Source organism: Bombus vosnesenskii, unplaced genomic scaffold (assembly GCF_011952255.1).
Source record: "Bombus vosnesenskii isolate JDL3184/JDL3185 unplaced genomic scaffold, Bvos_JDL3184-5_v1.1 scf7180000013265, whole genome shotgun sequence".
Taxonomy (NCBI): Eukaryota; Metazoa; Arthropoda; class Insecta; order Hymenoptera; family Apidae; genus Bombus; species Bombus vosnesenskii.
Genome location: NW_022882925.1, coordinates 2,532,585 through 2,554,104, shown reverse-complemented (window position 1 = coordinate 2,554,104; position 21,520 = coordinate 2,532,585). Strand labels below are relative to the sequence as shown.

General features: G+C 35.8%; 3 protein-coding genes across 4 annotated transcripts in view; 2 read left to right on the top strand and 1 right to left on the bottom strand.

The window, feature by feature from the left end:
* Nucleotides 1-21,520, top strand: part of LOC117243410 (fl(2)d-associated complex component) — a 45,472-nt gene that overhangs the window by 20,887 nt on the left and 3,065 nt on the right. For both annotated transcript variants that reach the window (XM_033510874.1, XM_033510873.1), the window contains 6 exons: nucleotides 13,255-13,317; nucleotides 19,216-19,283; nucleotides 19,562-19,676; nucleotides 20,744-20,912; nucleotides 20,980-21,122; nucleotides 21,250-21,380. In XM_033510874.1, the coding sequence (XP_033366765.1) occupies nucleotides 13,255-13,317; nucleotides 19,216-19,283; nucleotides 19,562-19,676; nucleotides 20,744-20,912; nucleotides 20,980-21,122; nucleotides 21,250-21,380 (689 nt within the window). The remainder of the gene's footprint in view (nucleotides 1-13,254; nucleotides 13,318-19,215; nucleotides 19,284-19,561; nucleotides 19,677-20,743; nucleotides 20,913-20,979; nucleotides 21,123-21,249; nucleotides 21,381-21,520) is intronic.
* On the bottom strand, nucleotides 2,192-7,360 carry LOC117243411 (pancreatic lipase-related protein 2-like). The gene is made up of 5 exons (XM_033510875.1): nucleotides 6,989-7,360; nucleotides 6,592-6,740; nucleotides 4,837-5,072; nucleotides 4,522-4,765; nucleotides 2,192-3,840 (listed from the first exon to the last, which is right to left on the bottom strand). Exons 1-5 carry the CDS (start codon nucleotides 7,300-7,302, stop codon nucleotides 3,605-3,607), a joined length of 1,179 nt encoding a protein of 392 aa, XP_033366766.1. The 5' UTR covers nucleotides 7,303-7,360; the 3' UTR covers nucleotides 2,192-3,604.
* On the top strand, nucleotides 16,890-18,925 carry LOC117243413 (translation initiation factor IF-2-like). Its single transcript, XM_033510881.1, has 3 exons — nucleotides 16,890-17,144; nucleotides 18,032-18,416; nucleotides 18,795-18,925. Exons 1-3 carry the CDS (start codon nucleotides 17,097-17,099, stop codon nucleotides 18,806-18,808), a joined length of 447 nt encoding a protein of 148 aa, XP_033366772.1. The 5' UTR covers nucleotides 16,890-17,096; the 3' UTR covers nucleotides 18,809-18,925.

The following is a 21,520-nucleotide window of genomic DNA, read 5'->3' as shown; positions in this document are numbered from 1 at the left end:
GCTTAAGTTTCCATAAGTATTCCGGTACTTACAGTTTGGAGCGTACTTTTCAACACTTGGGCTTAAGTTCCGTTATATAGTTGAATCTCGTGGAAGAATTTTTAAGTTCACTTAATTGGAACGTCAGTGAAAGAACGGACTAGCTTACGGCAAAAAAGTGGAGTTTCTTCCGGTAATTCGAACGTCTTCGATCGGACTTTGAATGATCGCCGTCAGCGAAACTTTAATTAAAGAGCCATTAGCGTCGATAACAACAGGGATAATCGGTTTCTCGCGCGAAACTCGGCTTGGTTTTCCGCAGAAGGTGACGAGAACACAGCTGGTCACGACACTCGTGGGATTTCCATGACAGCAGAGAGAAATGTGGTCGAACGTGGACGATGCACGGCGCGTTCGTGTCCGGTCTTTACAACCGGTGGTCTTTCAAGACTAGGGTCATCTATAACCCTGGCCATAGGTCGTCGATCGTTATCGACCTGTCAGTGGTGAATTTTTTAACGTACGGTGCCGGGTTGACTGACCGACAGTACAGATTGCAAGATTTCGCGTGCAGGTACACTCAACGCTTATAAGTATCCGGACATTTTGATCGATTCATAGTAGCAGCGCTTACGTGAATTTTCCCAAAGTGTACAACTAGTGGAGAATTAATGAATAGGAGCGAAACTTGAATCATCTATTGATAAACGTAGATGCGATATATTACAATTAAGTACGTGATTTGCTAAATTCATTTTGATATCCTATCTACTGTGATTCACAAGAGTATTTGAATATTTTAAATGTATTACACAAAACTTTTCAAAATTAATAATGATTGATACAATTAAATTATATTATATTGATAAAATTAGAAAGCAAGGCAAGTGAATAGTTACTTTAAACGTATGATTAACATTAAAAATGATCTCGTTAAATACCGAGGCGTATTATTTATGTAATTAATGTTCAAATGTGAAGGTTTATCGATGTAATGAGTAATATAAAGGACAATTGACTGTTCAAATAATTTACGACGAAGTAATGACTAAATATTTGAAATTAGCCGAAGAAAAACAAAGATGACACGCAGAAAATGATGGAACTTTAGATTTCTTCAGTCTAAATAATATGTAGATAGTATATAGAATACTTTTGAATAATTTTACACATACATATAATACCCATTTCTGAGTTTAAAAAATCGATCCTTCTCTTTGGTATCCACTCGTCAAAAATAACAATACTTCGCTTGAAAAAGTGTCATTCACTGTATTGCAGATAATTCGGTCGAGGTAGTCTGAGGAAGAGGAGTCGGACAAACACAGTTCACCACTTTACATAAATCATTTCATCGATTCCTCGGAATTGCACTCTATTGTGAGCTACGTCTACGATTCATCTAAGTGCACCCTCGACTACTTCTCAAGACACGCTCCTCGAGTTTGCTTGGATTCTTTTTTCTTTGGTCCACTTTCTTCTATTCGTAGCTCAGCTAAATCGTTAACAAATTTCGACCGGTATTTGGATAATCGTTTTAGACCACCACCGTTACGTAACCACCTTACGAAAGTCTCCACTATGCGCTTCCATCGACTTTTCGAGAGCACTTCAGACCACTCGAACTCTGGATTCGTTCGAAAATACCAGATACTAGCTGATTCGATGCACTCCCGGGTAAACATTTGGATTTTAGAGTGGCAGCTTTTCGAAACTTCTGTTTTCGCGCTCGGGATACCAAAAATTCTCATCGGAAAGTTCAGTCGTCCTTGAGATAAAGGAGAGGTTGGAAGAATCGTTAACAATAAGCGTTGTAAGAGGTTCTCGTTAATTTTTAATTATCAGGAAGGGAGAAACTAGGCTGATAGCACGATGCAATTCAAGCTGGTTCGATTTCTTTCGTGCTTGGAAATGACTGCACCCATTCTCCACACGAAACCGACGTGGAAAACGCTGCTGGTGAAAAACTCAGAAAAGCATTGTCTCGCGTGGATGCCTGGATCATTGGAAAGTATCCACGCTCTGTGTGTTCTGGTAAAGGCAAAAAAGGTGAAGGAGGATAGTAGCTTCCGTTTCTAGAAACGTTTTTGTTGTCTCGACGAATTGGAAAGTCTTTGACGCCAACAGGATACGTTCGAGTTTTATAGGAAACTTTTAATTTCTTTGAAATGCATCTGACAAGTGATTCGTCTATAACGTAGAATATGAAAAATTTGTTGATACGTTCCTTTTTATTTATAAATATTTAGACATTTTGGAGTATTTCTGGTCATGCAGTTACGTACAAAAAAGACTTAGGTACTTTATTTCATCTAATAAATATTGCAACAGGTACTTTATCTTGGATATTTTGCATATGTATGTTTTTTACATTATGTACATTATGTGCATTTTTATACTCCCCCATAAGTGTACTCCTATAAACACCAGCGATTTAAAAATGACTTCTGTCGTGCAAATATCATTACATCATCGATATTTTCAGTCGACAGAAACAATTTCGTCATTAACAGATAATAAATGTCATTCACAAAGAATGTTAATCAAAATCATATTAGAATGACTAAATTGTTCCTATCAAATGAAGGTCTAAGTTAAAATTTCTTCATTTTTTTAATTACCCAGTAAAATCATCGATTATGTATGAAATATTTTGGAGATTGGAGAATTGTTTGATATTGTTAGTCATCGAATATTATAGATATTTCTCTTCTTATTTATAACTATCTTCCAAAGACTGTATAATTTTTGAACATCTCTGACCCAGTGATATTACAATAAAGCAAAAGTTCAGAACAGTATTGGAGATCATCCAATTCCGTTTTTTTTCGTGATCTTCGCTCCTCATTGTGCTCCTGTTTCCGAATTGATGAATTGTGCAATGTTTAACACAATTACTCCCGTCTCGGGGAGTCGTTCCAATCCTCATCGATTGTCTAAAATAGAAAATAAGAAGACCGCCCTTGGAATTTCCATATTTCGTGAGTAGCCAAGGCGCATCGGAAATAATGCTAAATTGCAGACCATTTTGCCTCGTGTCCCGTATCCGTGGTCGTAAAGGAGGGAAACTACGCGTTCGATGGTAGTCAATTTTATTGACATTCTTCACAATTGATAACAGGAACCTTTATATCAATTTTTTTGTCTATCAACCTATCGATTTTTTATTTTCCCCTGCGGAGAGATTGTTTTATAAAGTTTCTTGCCATTTTTGTGAGAATGCTTTGCCATTTCTCGATAATATTATTCCTAATTTCGAGCATCGATTTTCAGGATCATTATAATCTATCAATATTTATTTCCATATTTTTCGTCAAGGAATTATTCCACAACATTATTTCGCCATTTCTGTAAGAATATCTTTACTGAATATTCTTACTTCGATGGTTTCAGTGCTTTTAAATTTGTCTACTTTTAATCTTCTTCTACGAAAAAATTATTCCACGATGTTCCTCGCCGTTTTTTGTGACTTAATGAAACTAGGATGAACTGTGCAGTTTCTTGTGAATATTGTCGTTACACTTTGAGCGTCCATTAGTTAGTTAGAATCCTCGTTTCCTCTTTTTTCTCGGACTATACTCAAAGAATTGGGATTTTTTGCTCGTCTGGTTCATCCAAACTAATATCATTTTCTCATGTATCCAGTTGCGTTCCTCGCGAAGGGTGCTTGCGCGTTGGTTCTTAGATAAAACTTCCCTCTGACTCTAGAATCCACCGCGAAGCCCATTAAGACATCAGGTGTCCAGGTGCACTGTGCCTGGATATTCGGGTGCCATTTTGGACACTGACTGGCAGGGAATCCAAACGGATTTGTCACGGATTCCGCATAAAACATCCATGCTCTGTTATGTCCACAGACGACTAGACAGAAAGAAATAGCGATTCATTAAGGGAAATTAAATTATGGGAGCGATATAATGAGGTTGTGATATAAAGCTTTAACGCTATCGTGGACAATCATTACTATTTTAATGATTATTTTATTATATTTATTCATAGAATTCTTTTGCAAAGAAAAACTAATCTGTAATTTCTAGTTCAAAGACCACGATATAATAGATAATTTATTCCCTTCCAAGAATAAAATTCTCCTTTTTATAAAAAGTCACTGGCCATTTTCTTTTTATTTCTTTTCCCTGCTGAAAATATTATGGAATTGCCCTGCATGCCTATTTTTGGATATTTCTGTTATTTATCAAAATTTATAGAATAATTTTAAGTATTAAAGCTTCAAATGTTGTGTTTTACCACGATTAAATATAATTTAATAAGTAAAGTTACCGTTTGCGATAATTACAAAAAACATAACAATGATATTACTATGGTTAAATTTCCTTCATGATAGAGTTTATGGACTGAAAGGGTCTGAAACTATACGCTTCGGTCCTCGATATTGGTAAACCTTAACTTTATAACCAATATCGTTGATCTCACTATATCTCTTACGCCAATCTTCTTAGACTTTTTTTTAGATTTTTGGCCTAATAAAGAAGAATCTTAATAAAAAATGAGTTCATAATTCGCAGAAGATTCAGTACATACTATACTGGTTGATGAGTCTCGACACACTTCTCCGAATAACACTATCCAAATTGCATCCAGGCTGAATAGGTTTGCCACCGTTCGGATAAAAATCGACATGACCCAGAGGATTCGGGAAGCCAAAGTTTCCACCATCGGTGTGAATCACGTCGACGAACATGGCGTCAGTCTTTGTCAGATGCCCGTCTCCGCCCGTGTTCATGTAAAGAGGATAGGCGGCGTCCAATCCTGTGATCCTTCCAACCTGAATTCAGATTGAACGTCTTTGGTGAAAGTGAAATTTCTTCTTACTCTGGATAAGCGAAATTTCCATACCTTCCGCGGAGCAAGAGCTTTCCCCATGAAACCAGCGATCTCAGCTCCCAAGCTGAAACCAATTACGTGCAAGCTGGCTAGGGATATCGCTCCCTGAGCGTCCAGCCAATTCACCAGACGAGCGACCTGAGGTCCGACTATTCTCGTGTTTCGAACCGCTGTCACGTACCATGGCAGACCGGCCAATTTGGTCCAGTGCACTAAGATTATATTGTACTCGCCTCGTTTCAGGTAAACTGAAAGATGGCCAATAATTTTTTATCAGAAGGAAAATTGTATTTTTGAAAGTGAATAAGAGACCTATTGTATCTTGCCGATTGAGCTAGAGCCACTCAATATTTTTGAAATTTTTTTTATAGAATTAAAAGATGCAAGGAAATTCTATGGTAATAATAATTTGGATAGCCAAAGACAATTTTCTATTTATGATATAGTGTCGTCGTGTTGATTCAATGGTCAATATCAAGTAATATTTCATTCTACGATAGCATACGATTAATATTAACGCTAAAGACTTAATTTATTAACACTAAAGTTAATATTAAAACGTTTCAAATGCATAGCTTCTTATAAATTATGATGATATAATAAATCTCGATTAAATAAGAATATATATTGGTAAACTAATTCTATATAAATTTCTCAAGTAATTGTTATGTATGTATCTGCATATAGATAATTATTTACGTATTGAATAATTTGTTACAGTCCAAAAAAGAAATTTACCATCTGTATGATGTAGTTTCATAGATGAGAAATTTAAATTTTAGCACGTGGTCCTAGTTCAATGGCCAGAGGGCATAAATATACATATATTTTTCTTAAAAGATATTAGTCATCTGATGGATGTAGTTCAAGTTCAAGTTTACTCATTTCAATTCCACTGGTATGGAAACGAGTCGCGGAAAGTTCCCAACGATTTGGAAACTTGTCTGTGGCCAGCACAGTAGAGTTCGCCGTTGAAAAGGAGCAGAGTGAATGTCATAGTCGGGCCAGAAATATGGATCCCGCGTGTACGGGGAAGTTTCCATAGTGAAAGGGTGAACTTTCAAGAGATTCACGATTTATCATCCTGTCAAAATGTCTTACAGTGGCTTGTCTACTTGATTCTTGTAGCTACTAATGTCCCCAGCCTAGTTCCATCAGTTTCTGTCTACCAAGCTCTGTCTTGGCAAATCTGATAATATACGTATGCATATCGGAATATTTCACGTAAATTCATTCAGAAATTCTGTGTCTGCGAAACGAACACTTTGATAATCGATAATGTTCAATGATCTAAATTTAGTCGTTACGAGACGATTACTAAATACGTCCAATATAGCAAAGTAGGATTATTCGTGTCACCCAAGCTTCGACATTTTAAAATTCAATTTTAAACTTTGCACGTAATGATCAAACTTGTTGTATAATATTTCAATATTATTTGACCCAATGTATGCTAATTGTTTTATCGCAGTCAGTAAATTTCCTGAATTTTTAAATACAATTTAACTTAATTTCAAAAAGTAAACTTTCCGTGAATTTTTTGAATTGTAAAACACAATTTCAAAGTAAAAAATTATTCGAGTAGAAAATAAATACTGAATATGAATTAAGGAACGAACGTATGTTGTTAGATATCTTAAAGTTTAGGGGATTAATTTTAAACGAGAAAACGGAACATAATAATGATCCGTGAGGAGGAGGATTTAATTAAAAATGGTTCGACGGTGACTATAACACATGAATAACTAACTGAATAATGAAGAGTACCGTCTCTTATTGCCGTGGCACTTCCTGCCCTCGCACTGCCGCTGTATCCGTGAATGAAAATTACTGTTGGATATCTGTCGTTAAAATTACTCTTCCGCAAGGAATACGGGTCTGAAATATTTAACGTCGTCCCACAAGTTGGATTCCTCCTAATATAACAGAGAATAATGATTTAGATGAAGTTTGAGGCCTCTTCATACCATCGTTAGTGGAATATTTCTATTTATATCGTAAAATTGTTACTTGAAAATTTGATAATTAAAGATAGTTAGTTAGACATTTCCTACCTAATGAATTCTATATATAATAATTTAATAAAACAATTTTCTATTTTCCTACATTGTCGTTAGTAAGATTGAACAAGTCCTAAGAATTTTTTAATTAATTACCGACGCACCTGGTAAAAAGCAGGTACTCTATATCTTGGTCCACGTCGATAGGACAACAATAAGAACAGGTACCAGCTGGCAACGTCGTTACGTGCAGTGGATTCTCACCTGGTGGCAGAAAGCGAACGTAACTTGGAATGTTCGTTGTTGTTTTTTGCATGGCGACGCTTGGCCTCGACCAATCGTCGCGGTCTTCGTCATTGAACCTGAAAACGGCACGTGATGTCGCGTGCGTTACCGATTCCACTTCACGATCTAAATTCTCCTCTCTCCTGTTCGGTGCTCCTTTCTCCCGACAGAGAAATTCTTTCACTATTTCCATTAGAGATACGGTAGGATGATTTGTAAGAACAACAGATTTATAAGGTAGAACACGCCGATCGGAGACCATCGTTTGGAAGATTACAAAAATCTGAGTTTCTTATATTCGAGTTTGATGAAACGACGAGGTTCAAAGCGTAGCTCACATTACGGCCGTCTTGTTAATTGAGACTACCACGAATTTTTGTATTCAACCAAACTTATTGAGAAGATATCTAGCTGCACGCAACTACTCAAAGCAACACTGGAAGCACTAAACTTACTAACTTGGACCTTGGCTTGGAAATAAATATAATAAAAATTAGCGCACTTGATACATTTAGCGAACGTTTCTCTTCACCATTGCAAATCACATTGACCATGAATTTCTTGTATCCACTCGCAAATTTATCGTTGTTTCATCAAGTCAAAGGAAGGAAACGTCACGCACACGATACATAGTGACAGATGCAACGTGGTTTAATATTTCAGTAGAAACCATAAACGACGAACATTCACAAAGCGTCGCAAACCGGAATTCCATGCGCGAGTGGAACGTAAATCAGCAACGGCGTTTATGGCCTGGTAAATTTTGCCACGTCGCTTACCGTCCCGAGATACTGTCCGTAATTTCGGCCGAGGACGAAGGATACCCAGTGTTTCTGTTCTGTCTCGTTACAGACCGATCTATCGCGTGATCCACTATCGTGCCTCCTGGCGATTAAATTTTTATCGAAACGGACCGCACCGACGATGAATGTTTCTCTAACTTCAACCCTAGACTTACCGAATAATAGATTGTCTGCGAGCAGAATAAACGTGTAATAAAATGGCTCACCTTGATTCCAGGATCGCTGGACGACGAAGGATTTTGTGTCATAGTGAATTGTCCTAGACCAACGATATGTCATTACGTAACTTGTTTGAGTTGTTTTTTTATCCTACGCTAGAGATACAATTTCATTCCATTTTGAAGTCAAAAAGGTTTTGGGTTGATGGAAAAAATAGCGTTGATTTTTCATCGTATCGAGAAAATCAGCTTCGAGCTGGATCATACGCCGCAGTTTACGGTAAAGTCGTTTTATAAGAATGGCGTTGTATGTACAAATTAATGTAGGTCGAACAATCGTAGCGATTAGACATGGAAGAAGACGAAGCCTATTTTTGGTTAGTTATGAGATATACATTTCAAAATAGATATAAACTAGTTAAAATTCTTCTTCACATTATTAAAAATGCCTGTCCTCTATACATAGCACCAGACTATTACCATTTTTCTTTGCAAAATTATTTATATATTCTATCTATTCTTTTCTGTATCAAAAGCAACTTCTTTCTACGACGGTGAAATAAATAGGCTTCCACAACGGCGCGACAATAAAAAACGATGGGTATTACATAACTGATTAAACAGATTGTAGCATAACAACATCGCAGTAAACTGATTCTCTTTTATGTCTACAAAATTGACAGCTCATCGTTTTCTGCAAACCTAGTCTATCTAACTCGGAAACTGAAGGTTTCTTCAACGACGGTGAAAGTGTTCGAAAGTCTAAGAAGAAGTTAATCAACTGCAAGTATTGTTGCGACGTGACGATAAACCGTGGTGTGAAAAGTCAAGCGAGACGGAATCGCTTCAAGGAAGCTAGGCTGTTGTAATATCGATTAGTACTGTTAATCTAATAGGACACAGTAGCTTGATAGCCGTGATCTTGTTGTAACGTGAAATTATTTACTACGACCATCGCGATAATACGACAGCGTAACGTGCAATCGTTATTCCACGTGATAACGACGCTCAGGCGAATTTATTAGTCGATTAGTAGGTTTTTAGTAATAGTATCTTAGAAAGCTGGTGCATAGCACGCTCTAATTAATGCGTTTAATTTATGGTAATGGATTCCCATTGAATCTCGTGTAGCTTGTTACCTACTCTTCGAACTTTAAAGTGAAAGTATAGCAGTACATACGTTACATGTGTTGGTGCATTAAACACTCCTCTAAATCGTTTCCCAAGAAGTTTTCTGTCCTAAACATTCTATGTTGTTTCGAAACATTTTAGATTGTTCAAAGTTTGATCATTCTATTTTGAAATATCCTTAATTGTTTCCCAGGAAGTTTCCTATTCTGAAACTTCCTACCAAAAACTTCCCTCTTATTAAAAGACATTCAATTAAGGTATTAAACAGTTACAACGATATTTACGAAAGATATTATTGCGTATATACACCATAATTCGTAAAAATCGGCAAAATTTAGACTACACACGACTATAAACTACCTATTAAAAAAGAGCAGTAATGCAATTTTGCTGTTACTATATACATTGCACTATTACATACATATATGTATCGTTCAAATAGCAACGCTTGTATTAACACTGGAACTCTCTCTGTCAATTTAGAAGATCCTACTTATAATTCAGGAAATAAAAAGAATCTGAAGATAAAGAGTGTGTCGAATGATAAAATAGTTCTATAAGATTTGATAATTGTGATACAATCCCCACCTTCAATATTGGATGTCGCCTTCCAAAGATCAGTTTAATCCCGTCGGTATACTATTATGCAGAACCACGGTGATTATATAGAATAAAATAGTAACAGTTTCAATTTTTATGCTAAATTTTATTATTAAAATACGCTTCGTCGAAAATAGGCAAATGGATAACTTTAAACATTAATATATATTTCAACTAGAAAATTCAGCGGGTGAATAACATTTTTTAACATACAAAAGGCACCGAAATTTCCACAGACACCGTATTCTATCCGTGAAAAGAACCATTCAGAGGCTCTTTTTTATGTAAAACGTGGTCGGCTAAGGCAATCCGCCGAAAATTTAAATGGATGCCGTTATTCGCCTCCTTCGTTCCGAATACGCGCGCATTAGAAAAGTGACTCTTTTAGAACAAAGAAGGAAAACAGATACTCTACCACTTTCAGCTGCATTCACTGCATTTCATTCGAACGAACCATATAACTAATTAATTAATTAGCTCGTAGAATTAATCGAGATCAATAGAAAAGGATTCACATAAACGATCATCGAACACTCGCGAAGATTTTAACGAACGATCATTATTCATTGATTATTACCTCTTCTGATGATGATTACACGACACAATAAAGAGGTTAGAAAGAGTGGTATCATATCGACAAAAGAAGCTTAAGACAAGAGGATCAGCGAAAGAACCGGATTCCTGTCAGCGATAGCTGCAGGAGCAAAACTGACAGAAATCGAGAGTCGAGATCTATAGCACCTCGAATGGAGGATCTCGAGCATGACGCTAGCCTCGTTTTTCTTCCAATTTTAGACAATTTCTATCGTAAAATTGTTCTGGGCCATTAGTGTCCGGTGAACAATTCAAAGCAATCAGATTTACGGGGATATTTGAGCCTAAAGTGTCATTGCTTACATTCCTTCGCAACCGTTTTACGAACAAACCATAAAATTTTATGGAATCGATTATATTATTTGCGCACATATCTGTTTGCGTTTTAGAAATATTCATTAACATTTTGAAGCAAACATAATCAGAATTGTGTCAATTATATCTCACTTAGTACGAGTCTTGGGAATAAATATAAGTATAATTATCATCGAATGTTCATCTAATTCTAAGATTGTAATGGACGAACATCCAACACAATAAACAAATTTGAAACTACTATTATTAGTAGTATAGTAGTATGAACCTTGGAAAAAATAAGAGTTCAATTGGTTGACAGGATACTGACCAAACGCGTGGCTGATGCGAGCCTGAATGAAATAAAAGATATTAAAAATACAGAAAATGTCACTTTTTAAAATAACATTTTAAATATTTATTTTTTTCTATTGTGTTTTCTGTTCTAGACAGATGGTTTTTCGATAATTTTGTTTTATCTGTTAAATAATATATCCATCGAAAATACGCGCAAAGATTGAAAATGAAAAGAAAACCGATTACATTGTCGGCTCCATTGAAAAATACGGTTCTGAGAAAAACACATTTAATTAAAGAAAAGTGTTTCATAATTACCACTAATCTGTTGATCTAAATTCGCACAACATAAATACCTTTCTCCTGTTTGGAAAAAGTCTTACACCACTGGTTTATTTTCTCCAGGAGCAGTCTATCAACCGGAATCTACGATCATTTAGATACGAGCTTGACAAATTGACTCTTTCGTGAAGATTTCATCGGTATGAGAAAATATGTATATAGACTATTGCTCGATCGATTTGGTGTACGCGCTATAACAATTACCGAGAAAATTGGAAGCAATAAATTGCAAACTAATCGAATGCTTGATGGACTTCTTCACTCCGATGGAAACGATTGCAAATACGCTGTCGATCGGCTCTGTATCGAATAGAAATTGCACAATTTCCTCGCGGTAATTCCATTATCCTAACGATTGTAGAATTTTGAGGAGTTTAATCGACTGTGATTACACGCTACGAACTACTTTCAGAAATGGCGAAACTACCCAAAAGAACAATAAACAGCAATGGGATCAAGTTTCTTGCGATAATTTCCTATTTATAATACCGAACAAAATTGAAAACACGTTGTATATAATCTCCTATACGAATCGTTTAAATCAATCGATATCCAAATCGATCAACTCCATTCCTTCAAAATTCCTCTATTTTAATAACGATATACATAATTAAGATTCAATTTTCCAGAAACTTATCTGTGGGTTAATCGAAAACGATTAACATACAATAGCTCTATAGCTTTTGTACTCCAACTGCAGCGTTTTCAAATGTTAAAAATTGTCGCACGTAGTCGAACCCTATTCATACTCGCTTTGAAATTCGAAATCAAAATACCTTATAAATACACAAAAATAAAACGTAATATCTAATATCTAGTAAATCAAACATCGTAAAGTGAAACTTCGTATTAGGATTACGATTGGTTGGAAATCGTGGAAATACAGAACTCGACCACATCGCTAACGATAACGATAAATAAGATTGGAACTGGCTCGAAATTTCGCTGACGATAAAGCAGATATTCGAAATTGACTGGGACGAAATTTCCGATGTATCGCCACGAACATTGCCGCGTACGATTCGTTGCGGCAATCCTTACAAAACGCCTGACATAAAACCCGATTGCGAATGTCGCGGAGGTTTTCATTTGATGTCGGATGATCCTGCTAGAGGACCGTCCGGTTGTTCCGCACGTACGTGTATCTGGGTCAGGGTGCTTTCTAGATATTAGGGGGATGATGCGCAAAATATCCCCACCACCGTGCAACATTGGTACAGCAACTTTTCACTGTGACGCACTAGCCGTGGACCATCTCGAATCACAGGCCGCCTAATTTTCTATTTAAACTTCGCTGAAGAACGTGCCTTTCAATCGACATCCTAGCAATTTTCCGGGGGACAGTTTGATTTCTACGAAATTCTCTTTGCAGTCTCTCAGAAACTAAACTAATCAGCTTATAAACTTCGCAATTTTATTATCCGGAATTAATTTCCAATGTCTGGAAAAGATAAATACTTTCTGTTTTATTTATCACAAGGAAACAGTATATTATAATTGGAGATACATAGCTAATATTAGAAAAGTAGGACTAAAGTTTTGCAAATATCATGAAAATAAATAAAGTCAATATTGATTATTTTTGTTGTGAATCCTCTAATTTTATTTTAGGCGTAATTAACAAATGAAGGGAATGGTAGTGACAAAATTTTGCAATCGTGGAATCTAATCAAGTAAAGTGGTTTGTAAAAAAAGAAAAATCCAAGGGAACTGATAAAGACATAACTTATCGATCGATTCCTAGTACGCGCGGTGCAATAATAGCACCGGAAACTATTATTGAAGTACTATATCACAATTGTTCAGCCTTCTACGAAAACGCCCAGGCCTTCAACATGTTTGTTCCAGAGAAAAAATCGATTCACGTTAGTTGTTAACCTGTCACTTTCAGCGAAATCTCTGCTAACAAATATGTTTTTGTTTCAGGACAAACTATTGACGAAGCTGGAGAAGAACGAACCGGAGTTAGCGTCCTCTCAGGAAGACGAGGTGAGCATGTAAACGATTCTCTTCGATAGATCTTCATCTTATTTATTATACTTTATACTTTTTTAAAAGTATTCCATTCTAACATTCAAATGTCTAATTTTCTTAATGTTAATAATCGCGTAAACTTAAACATGTCGATCGAATGTCAATCGTCTTACCATTATAATAATTAGGCTGTGGATACTTATGCAAATTTATATTTTTATAAATATAACTTAAAAAATGGAAACTAGATAGACATTTGTTGTATTTGTTAAATATTATAAGGAGTACTATATTTTGGATACGTTATATATTTTTGCACGTTATGTATATTCTATGCATCTTTTGCACTTGTCTTCCATAGATGCATAAAAATCCGCAGTCTAGTTATAATACAAACTACAAAATTCCATTTTTTGCGAATTATTAATCCTTGGCAAATTTCAGGAGAAAATTTCTCTTCTTTTATAAAATTCTACTTTATGCTGCAAATACACTTTTTAAAAATCAGCAGTATAATTGTAATATAAACTACAATGTTATTTTTTTCACGAATTAGCAATCCTTGCTAAATTCTAAGAAGAAATTTTACCTTTCTCTCTGTGAAGCTTCGCTTTATCTTCACTGCAAAACTACTTAAAAAATTTTTTTATTTTATCGACTATCAACCACATTACAGTAAGAAAAAAATACTCGCAATGATTAGTAGTGCACGACCTTTCCCTGGTCAATCAGGTTTGAAAAATTCTCGGCCCACTCGGCAGTTGGTCATAAAAATCGGATATTTCGATTGAGTGGAAAGCCGCAGAGGGAGAAATTACCACTTAATTCTGGCGTAAAATGAAAGAAATTTTCAGTGAAATGTCGAGGTAACCCTCGATTTAATTAATACCTCTGGAACACTGTGCGGGAGAGGTCCCCCCGACTGGTCCCAATGGAGATTAGGTCAGCTGCATTTTCTTACGCGTTTGCCTTCGCCTTTTTTTCTTCAAGGTTGCTCGAGGTAACCTCGTTACTTTCTTTCTTATTGCCAGGGACAAGGCATAATCAAGCCTAATTCGTAATTTTGCCAGAAGGAGAGACGATGATTGGCGAGGGAATGAGATTTGCGCGGTACCCTCGCGAGGAAAGAGAGCGGAATAAAAGAAATCGTTCTCTTTTGATGTCTGGGGAAAAATTTCATTAAATCAATCACGATTGACAATGAGATTTCGATCATTTTTACGCAGCATCCTTTTCTACCTATCATCTCTCACGGATCTGAGTTAATCGAGAAGCGTTGCTGATTGGAAAGTTCTGTTATTAAATTTTGTTTTTGTATATTTGTAACTTTGTCTGGAGATTTTCGTAAATAAATGAGACAGTAATTGACTACGATTGAAGATAGTACGCGACAAGTTGTCTAGTTTTGACAAAGTGTAATTTAATTACGAAATTACAAATGAGAGGATCTTGGATGATTCTATTCTTTACCAGAGTTGTTGACATGATGCAATTTAATTTTGGAAATTAATATGCAATCGAAAGATCGGCAGCCAGAGGCGTCAAACATTTTGGAGCAGTTTCTTTACTTATTCAAGTTCATCAAGATCTTTAAGTTTTTGTTAATTTAATCAGTTAAGTGTTTTATAATAAAGTATATTACAGACGCTATATTTTTTAAGAGTTACAAATACAACTTATAATGAAGAGGCTGCTTTTATATCATTTCCTAGATAGATTGGTGGTTTGTTTAAATTATCAAATTATCAAACGAAAACTTTTTGATAGAAAAATCATTCAGTACATTAAATTAGACTACACAGAGGTACTGAAAAAATATTTTAGCAAGAAAAACGAAAAATTCGATAGCAATGAAATAAATGAATTCCCACAAAATAAATGAACAAAATGAATAGTATTAATATCAATGACCAATTAACAACAATTTCAGTGAAAGCAGATTTCTTTCTTTTCAAACAATAAGATCGTCAGGGTCTTCCAGTCAACTTCATATCAGACTTAATTTTAGTTTGAATAAATTTTGAGGTGAACGAACGTGGACTATTTCAGACATTAGGGAAAAAATCGTTGCGCGAGAGGAAAAGCTTAAAAACAGGCATTTCGAGACTGGCCTCGATCTTAAAAACTAAATCCGCGTTATTTTGAACTATGCAAGTTATTTTCAACAACGACAGAATCAGAGTGGAGAAAAGGAAGAGAAGCTGGCAGGTACAGTGACCCAGAAAGAAATTAATACACCAAACGAGCGACGACACAAGGGCTGCAGAGAGAATTTTCGACGGTCAAATGGACGCTGCATAGAGAGGAGAAGCCTTTCTGTTCGTTCGAAAGACAGCCGCTGGTCCAGAAAAGTTGCAATTTCCGAGCGAATAGGCCGCTCAATGGGTTGAAAAAGTCGATTAACGAAGCTGACAAAGTGGTTGCTACGACCCTGCGACTCCTGACATGTTCGTCCACCCTCGAGCAGCTATTAATATTCCAATTTAATCGACGCTTCATTTGGTTATGTCCATTACAATCCTCTAGGTCTCTGGAGATAACGCCTCAAAGAGGTAAACAAGGATATTTTATTCGTAATTATGCTTGAAGAATTTTATGTTATTAGACGAAAATGGATAATTTATTAAATAAATAAATTTATCATGTGGAAGAATTGGTATCTATTGGTTCTATTGGTATCATCAAAGAACTGATCAACTTAATATTGTTAATTTTATTCGAAGTATTTGATGTTATTATGTGACGATGGAAAATTCGTTTTTTAATGAAATCATCTTGTAAATTCTAAATTATTAAAGAATTAGCTGGACTCGATTCTACTGACTAACGAGGAAAATTTCTTGTTTAAAGAAATCATCTTGTATCAAAATGTCATCGAGCAGTTGGTTCGAGATTTAATAAAGACTTAATCCTAATGACTGAGAAGAACGATTCGTTGACAAGAAGATTAATTACTTGAAATACTATAAAAAAGGAGTATTTTCCATTTATTTAAATTCAAGTGGACCATGTATTCGTATGTACTTCGAGGTCTTACGGAGCGACATAGTTTGTGCTAACATTGCGAAACATATTTTGAATAATATCTATATCCCAACACCACTCTTATTATCAATAATAGCTGCCACATTAAATATGAAATATAAGAAATAAAATATCAAAAAATTGAAATAATTGCGGAACGCCAAACGATCATAAATCATTCAAGAACATTAGGAAAATAACTTTTGCAAGTTGCATCGTACGAGAGGAAATAATCGATTATTGTTTGTAGAAAAATAAAGCATACAGGCTTCGTTTAAGACGGCTGGTTACATAATTTGGAGACAATGGTTGACATTATTATCGTCGGTGAGCAAATTAGTTTCCTGAGAAGATAAGTATCACTGTCATCAAAGGCGGTGCTAAGTAAACGATTCGGCAAACGATAACATTCGGACGAGTTACAATAATTATCTTCCGTGCATCTGTGTTGTAGAATAATATTTTTTCAACTAACATCACGAACCATCAGGATTCTTCCATTATCTGCGGCTACGATTGCGACAAAGAACGTAAGAAAAAAAACAAAAAGATAGGAATCGTAGCTTCTGTGGAAAAATAAGCGACAATGGAGGTAGCTGATAATGACACCCAACCATCATTTCCTTTTCAGCGAATCCTTTTTTCATGCACCTGTGCAATATCTGATGCATCTCATTCCATCTCCCCTTTTCATGTAATCACGTCGTGACTATTTATTCGACGGGCCAAAAGCGAGAGAAACAGTGTCGAGTGTCGAGATATCAGTGAATATGAAGTATCTCCTCGTTTGCAGCGTGGTCGCTTTGCTGGGACTCTCTGTAAGCAAGCTTTTCCCTTTATTTATCAAGCTTCGAGTACAGAAGATATTATTTTAATTATTTTTTCAATTCTACTAACCTTTTACATCCATTTTTTTATACATATAATTTGGGTCATGTATATGCCGAGGTTGCACGAATTAAATTAAATTGATACATTAAATTGACGAATTGATAGCAATATGAATAGACCTAAAACCTACATTAGAGTCATATGAGCAAATCTTTTATACAGAATCAATGTACTCTTTGTAGCATGTTGACATAAAAATTAAGAGAGGATAATTTAAGAAGGTAATAAACATTTCCTGCTTTTCTACTTGCAACTGAAGTACTTAGTCGATAAGTAGACTGCGATATTTATACGTTTATAAGATATTTAAAAGTTCCAAATTGTATAGAATACACAGAATATACTGAAATGCATAAAGTGAAGTAAATTACTCGTTGTAGTATTCAATGGATAAAACGAACCTTTATTGATTCTATTTCTTTGTTAGTTATAGTTCATAAAAGTGTAAATTTACATAAACATCTACAGTATATGGATTTCTATATAAATTTTCATTTTTATAGACATAACTAAAAAGATAAGAGATTCGCTTGAATCTTTAAATATCATAAACCAATACATATCTCGAATGTTTTATATTACATCTACATTCCAGTCATCTTTTTTATTTGTATTTCCAAATGTATTTCCAATGTATTTCCAATATATTCCCAAACTTAAGTAAGCCTAGAACTCGAGATGTGAAATCAATTTATTTTTGTCAAATCAAGAATCAATCTATTTTACCTACTCTACTGCCTCGCTATATCATGACCCAAATAATAACTGAAAATCCAAACTACCTAAACTAAACTATCTCTAAAAATAATTCGAGGTCCTTGGAGCTCCCTCGGAGTCTAGTTCCTCCAGTTCTGCCAGCCTTCACAGCGACCGAGAAAAACGCAGCCCCCAAGATAACTCTCAAAATTGCGGCCCACCACCGAATGGATCACCATGCGGGCCACCTCCAGGATCACCTCCAGGACCACCCCCAGGTATGTCTCCTGACGATATGGCCCAATCGGCGCACGCAATGATGTCTCAGTCTGGATCATCTGGATTCGTGAGTGGAGATATGAAGAGAAGCAGAAGGGCTACTCGAGGAGGTGGAGACGGTGGTGGAGGAAGAGGGCGAGGAGGTGGTGATATGGGAGGTGGTATGGGTGGTGGATTTGGAGTTGGCAGGGGTGCTAACGTTGGTGCTGGAGGTCAACATGGAGGTGGGTTAAGAAGCGCGAATAAAATATAAATTGACACTAGAACTACACCGAGTTGAGAAATTATATTTGAACACTTGCTATAGAAAAGTTTTATTTCCGTTTCTGCACATGATGCTTTTATAATAAAGTTAATTAAATTGTTGAACAACAATTTACTTATTTATATGCTTGTTATCGTGGAAACGGTATATAAACATGAAAAAATATATGATAATTATGTTTCTGTTTTGATAAAAGTGAACATTCATTTTGTCAAAAGCACTTGTGCATTTTTTTATTAATTACAAAGCAGCTAATTTCGTTGAGCTTGGTAATTCTAGTGATAATAATAAGGATCATAATGAGATCGAATGTTTTTAGAGCACTATTATGTTACAGGTGGCATGGAATAAATAAATTCACGAACATCATAGCTTTAAGGTGATAGATATATGGAATTCTAGAAATGGTTATGAAACTGCTAATGTAGTGTAGATTAGCACGTTGAAATAAATCAATTGATAAAAAAACAACTTGTCTTTGAAATATCATCAACCAAATTTTTAGACCTTAGATCCTGATCCTTAGGCAAACTGTCTTCTATGAGGAAATTTGTAATCCTTTGCTGAATCAAATGTTACTTGTTTAGCCACTGAAAGTCTCTGCTGACCAACCAGAAACTCCCAGTGGGAGTTCATTGGATTTATCTTTCGTTTCCTCGTGCGAATCGCTCGATGAATCTCAAATGGGGTGGAGAATGATCAGGCTAATGCGCTTTGTCGAGATTAAATTTTAATTACTCTTCTTTCCCTTCTCGTAGTGCGTGATCTGTGTGAATGCCAGGGCCACGATGCAAACTGCTCCCTGCGGCCATCGGGTTGTTTGCAGGTAAAATGATTTTTTTTCTGCATCCTTTTGTGCGTACTATATCATACATACTATACTACAATATTCTCGCATTTATACATATATATCTTCTCTGTCAATGGTTCATTCTAGATGTCATTGATTGAAATACTATCTGGTAGTTTTTGTGTCAATTTAGAAGAATCTTCATTATCTCGACATTATCTCGTTATCAATAAGACAAATACATAAATGAGCAATAATAATTTACAACCAAATTTAATTACGTTCACCACATTTTTCTTTGAATCATTTTACAGGCGTTGCTTCGTCAAAACGATACAAATGGCGGTGTCACAGAGACTTTTACCATTGAGATGCGTCATATGCAGAGCAAAGATTCTACGCCTGAAACAAACCCTCATCCCTCGGGATGTAAGTAGTACAAATAATGAACATTGTTTTCTTCCAGTTCTCACACTCTCTCCCTCTACCTACCTGCTATACCGACTTATTTACTATCTACCTACCTACTACCTATTTATCTACTACCTACTTACCTACCACCTACCTACCTATTTAAGTACTTCTCACCCTCGTCGAAGAACACCCTACGACGTGTTGTGTTTTACGATTATTTCGTGATGCAATTTTTTCACTCGGAGTTTCATAGAAACGTATGCAACCAGAATAAAACGGTCTTCGTGCTCGCCGATGTGATTGCAGGGGTGTAAAATCGTCGTTAATTGGAGCGAACCGGGAAAGCACTTGTCGCCTTGCTAGCGAGGCCAAATGGGCTCGTAAGGCATGACGTATGACCATTCTTTTTTGGAACAGTTTTAATAAATATCATTTCGACTCTCTTTTCACACCAGCGGCTCTGCAATTAATTTCGTGAAATATTAAACACGAACATGGGATACCATCCGTAAATTATTGGTTTTGTTCGTACAACCTTGCTGAAACCGATATTTCGTTTCTATAATATAACTTCAAAGCGATTGCTCGTTGGCCATATTTGATAAAAATGAATCGATGAAACTTTCTTGATAGCTAGTATGATAGTTTCATATGAATGGAAATTTTGGACGATGTGAATTGAATATTTTATTAATTTCTGAATATTTTAACAAATATTTGACTTCCAAGCGCTAGATATTGTATAGACCAAATGCTTGAGATTAGGGTGTAATTAATTAATTTACTTCAAATTGAGGGTTGAATTAAGGATTAAGCGAGCGACTCATGCTACTTAGTTTGTATTTGAGGGACCCTTTTTGCGTTACATTCTACTTTCGTAGTTTTAATATATCTATATAATCCTAATTTTATTTTAGCATCAAAACTTTATTTCGCTTAAAACATTTACACCTTCTCATCCTTCCTGGCATACTACCTACATTTTATGATACCTTTTATAATTCCTTTTATAACACTTTTACAAACTTTAATACATTTTTATAACGTCGTATGATAAATCTTGCAATATCTGTATTTTATAGTACTCGATGTCTGGAAAGTCTTGGGTTCTGCCACAAAGCGCGTCAGAGTATAACATGGGGACAGGAGTGCCAGTGGGAGTGACTGGACCTGGCGGTAGATGGGTCGCCGGAAATGTGCCAGCCTCCGCCTCTTTGTACTCTATGGCCAGTGGTTCATCCTCTATTTCCGGTTCGCCATGTTCCTAACAAATCACAAAATGAATTACCTCTTCTATAACATTATCTCAATGTTTTAGGAGTGTCTTCCGTATCTTCTTCGAGTTCGTCTTCTGCAAGTAGCACTGGAAGCTCTAACCTTGGGAAACCTACGAGGGTGAGGCAACCTTCTGGCGCGACTCTGAGACGCTCGCAGACGCAATCTATGAAAATGAGAATTCAGGTTGTTTAAATTTGTTTGGAAATTCTAATAATCGAATTCATATACGTATATTAAAAAATAGAATAACATGAAATAAATATTGATAAAATGTTAGAGTTCAATTTGTTTCGTTTATTATTGTTATTAGGAGTATCAAGATCCGATTCAGCAGGTCGTGGAAGAGGAAGAAGTGATGAGGGAAAATCGGGATCGCAGGTTGCCGCCGATCAAGGAATTCCAGAGGGACTATCGTGCAGGAAAAGCATCCACTAGGATAAGGTAATAAATTATTAAATCTTTTATACAGATTTTCGATCTTTTCTTCATGAGCATCAAGGTTCTTCGTTTCGTACGCATCAATTGGGATTTCAAGTGAAATAATGATCCATACAGTTCTTTAAATAGTAATTCTTTGACTT

Coding starts and splice junctions, on each gene's coding strand:
- LOC117243411 (XM_033510875.1), bottom strand. CDS start 7,302: ATGGAAATAGTGAAAGAATTTCTCTGTCGGGAGAAAGGAGCACCGAAC. Junction 5,073..6,591: donor TGCCACGGCAATAAGAGACG/GTACTCTTCATT, acceptor GCCATCTTTCAG/TTTACCTGAAACGAGGCGAG. Junction 3,841..4,521: donor GAGACTCATCAACCAGTATA/GTATGTACTGAA, acceptor CTTTCTGTCTAG/TCGTCTGTGGACATAACAGA.
- LOC117243413 (XM_033510881.1), top strand. CDS start 17,097: ATGAAGTATCTCCTCGTTTGCAGCGTGGTCGCTTTGCTGGGACTCTCT. Junction 17,145..18,031: donor TCGCTTTGCTGGGACTCTCT/GTAAGCAAGCTT, acceptor AAATAATTCGAG/GTCCTTGGAGCTCCCTCGGA.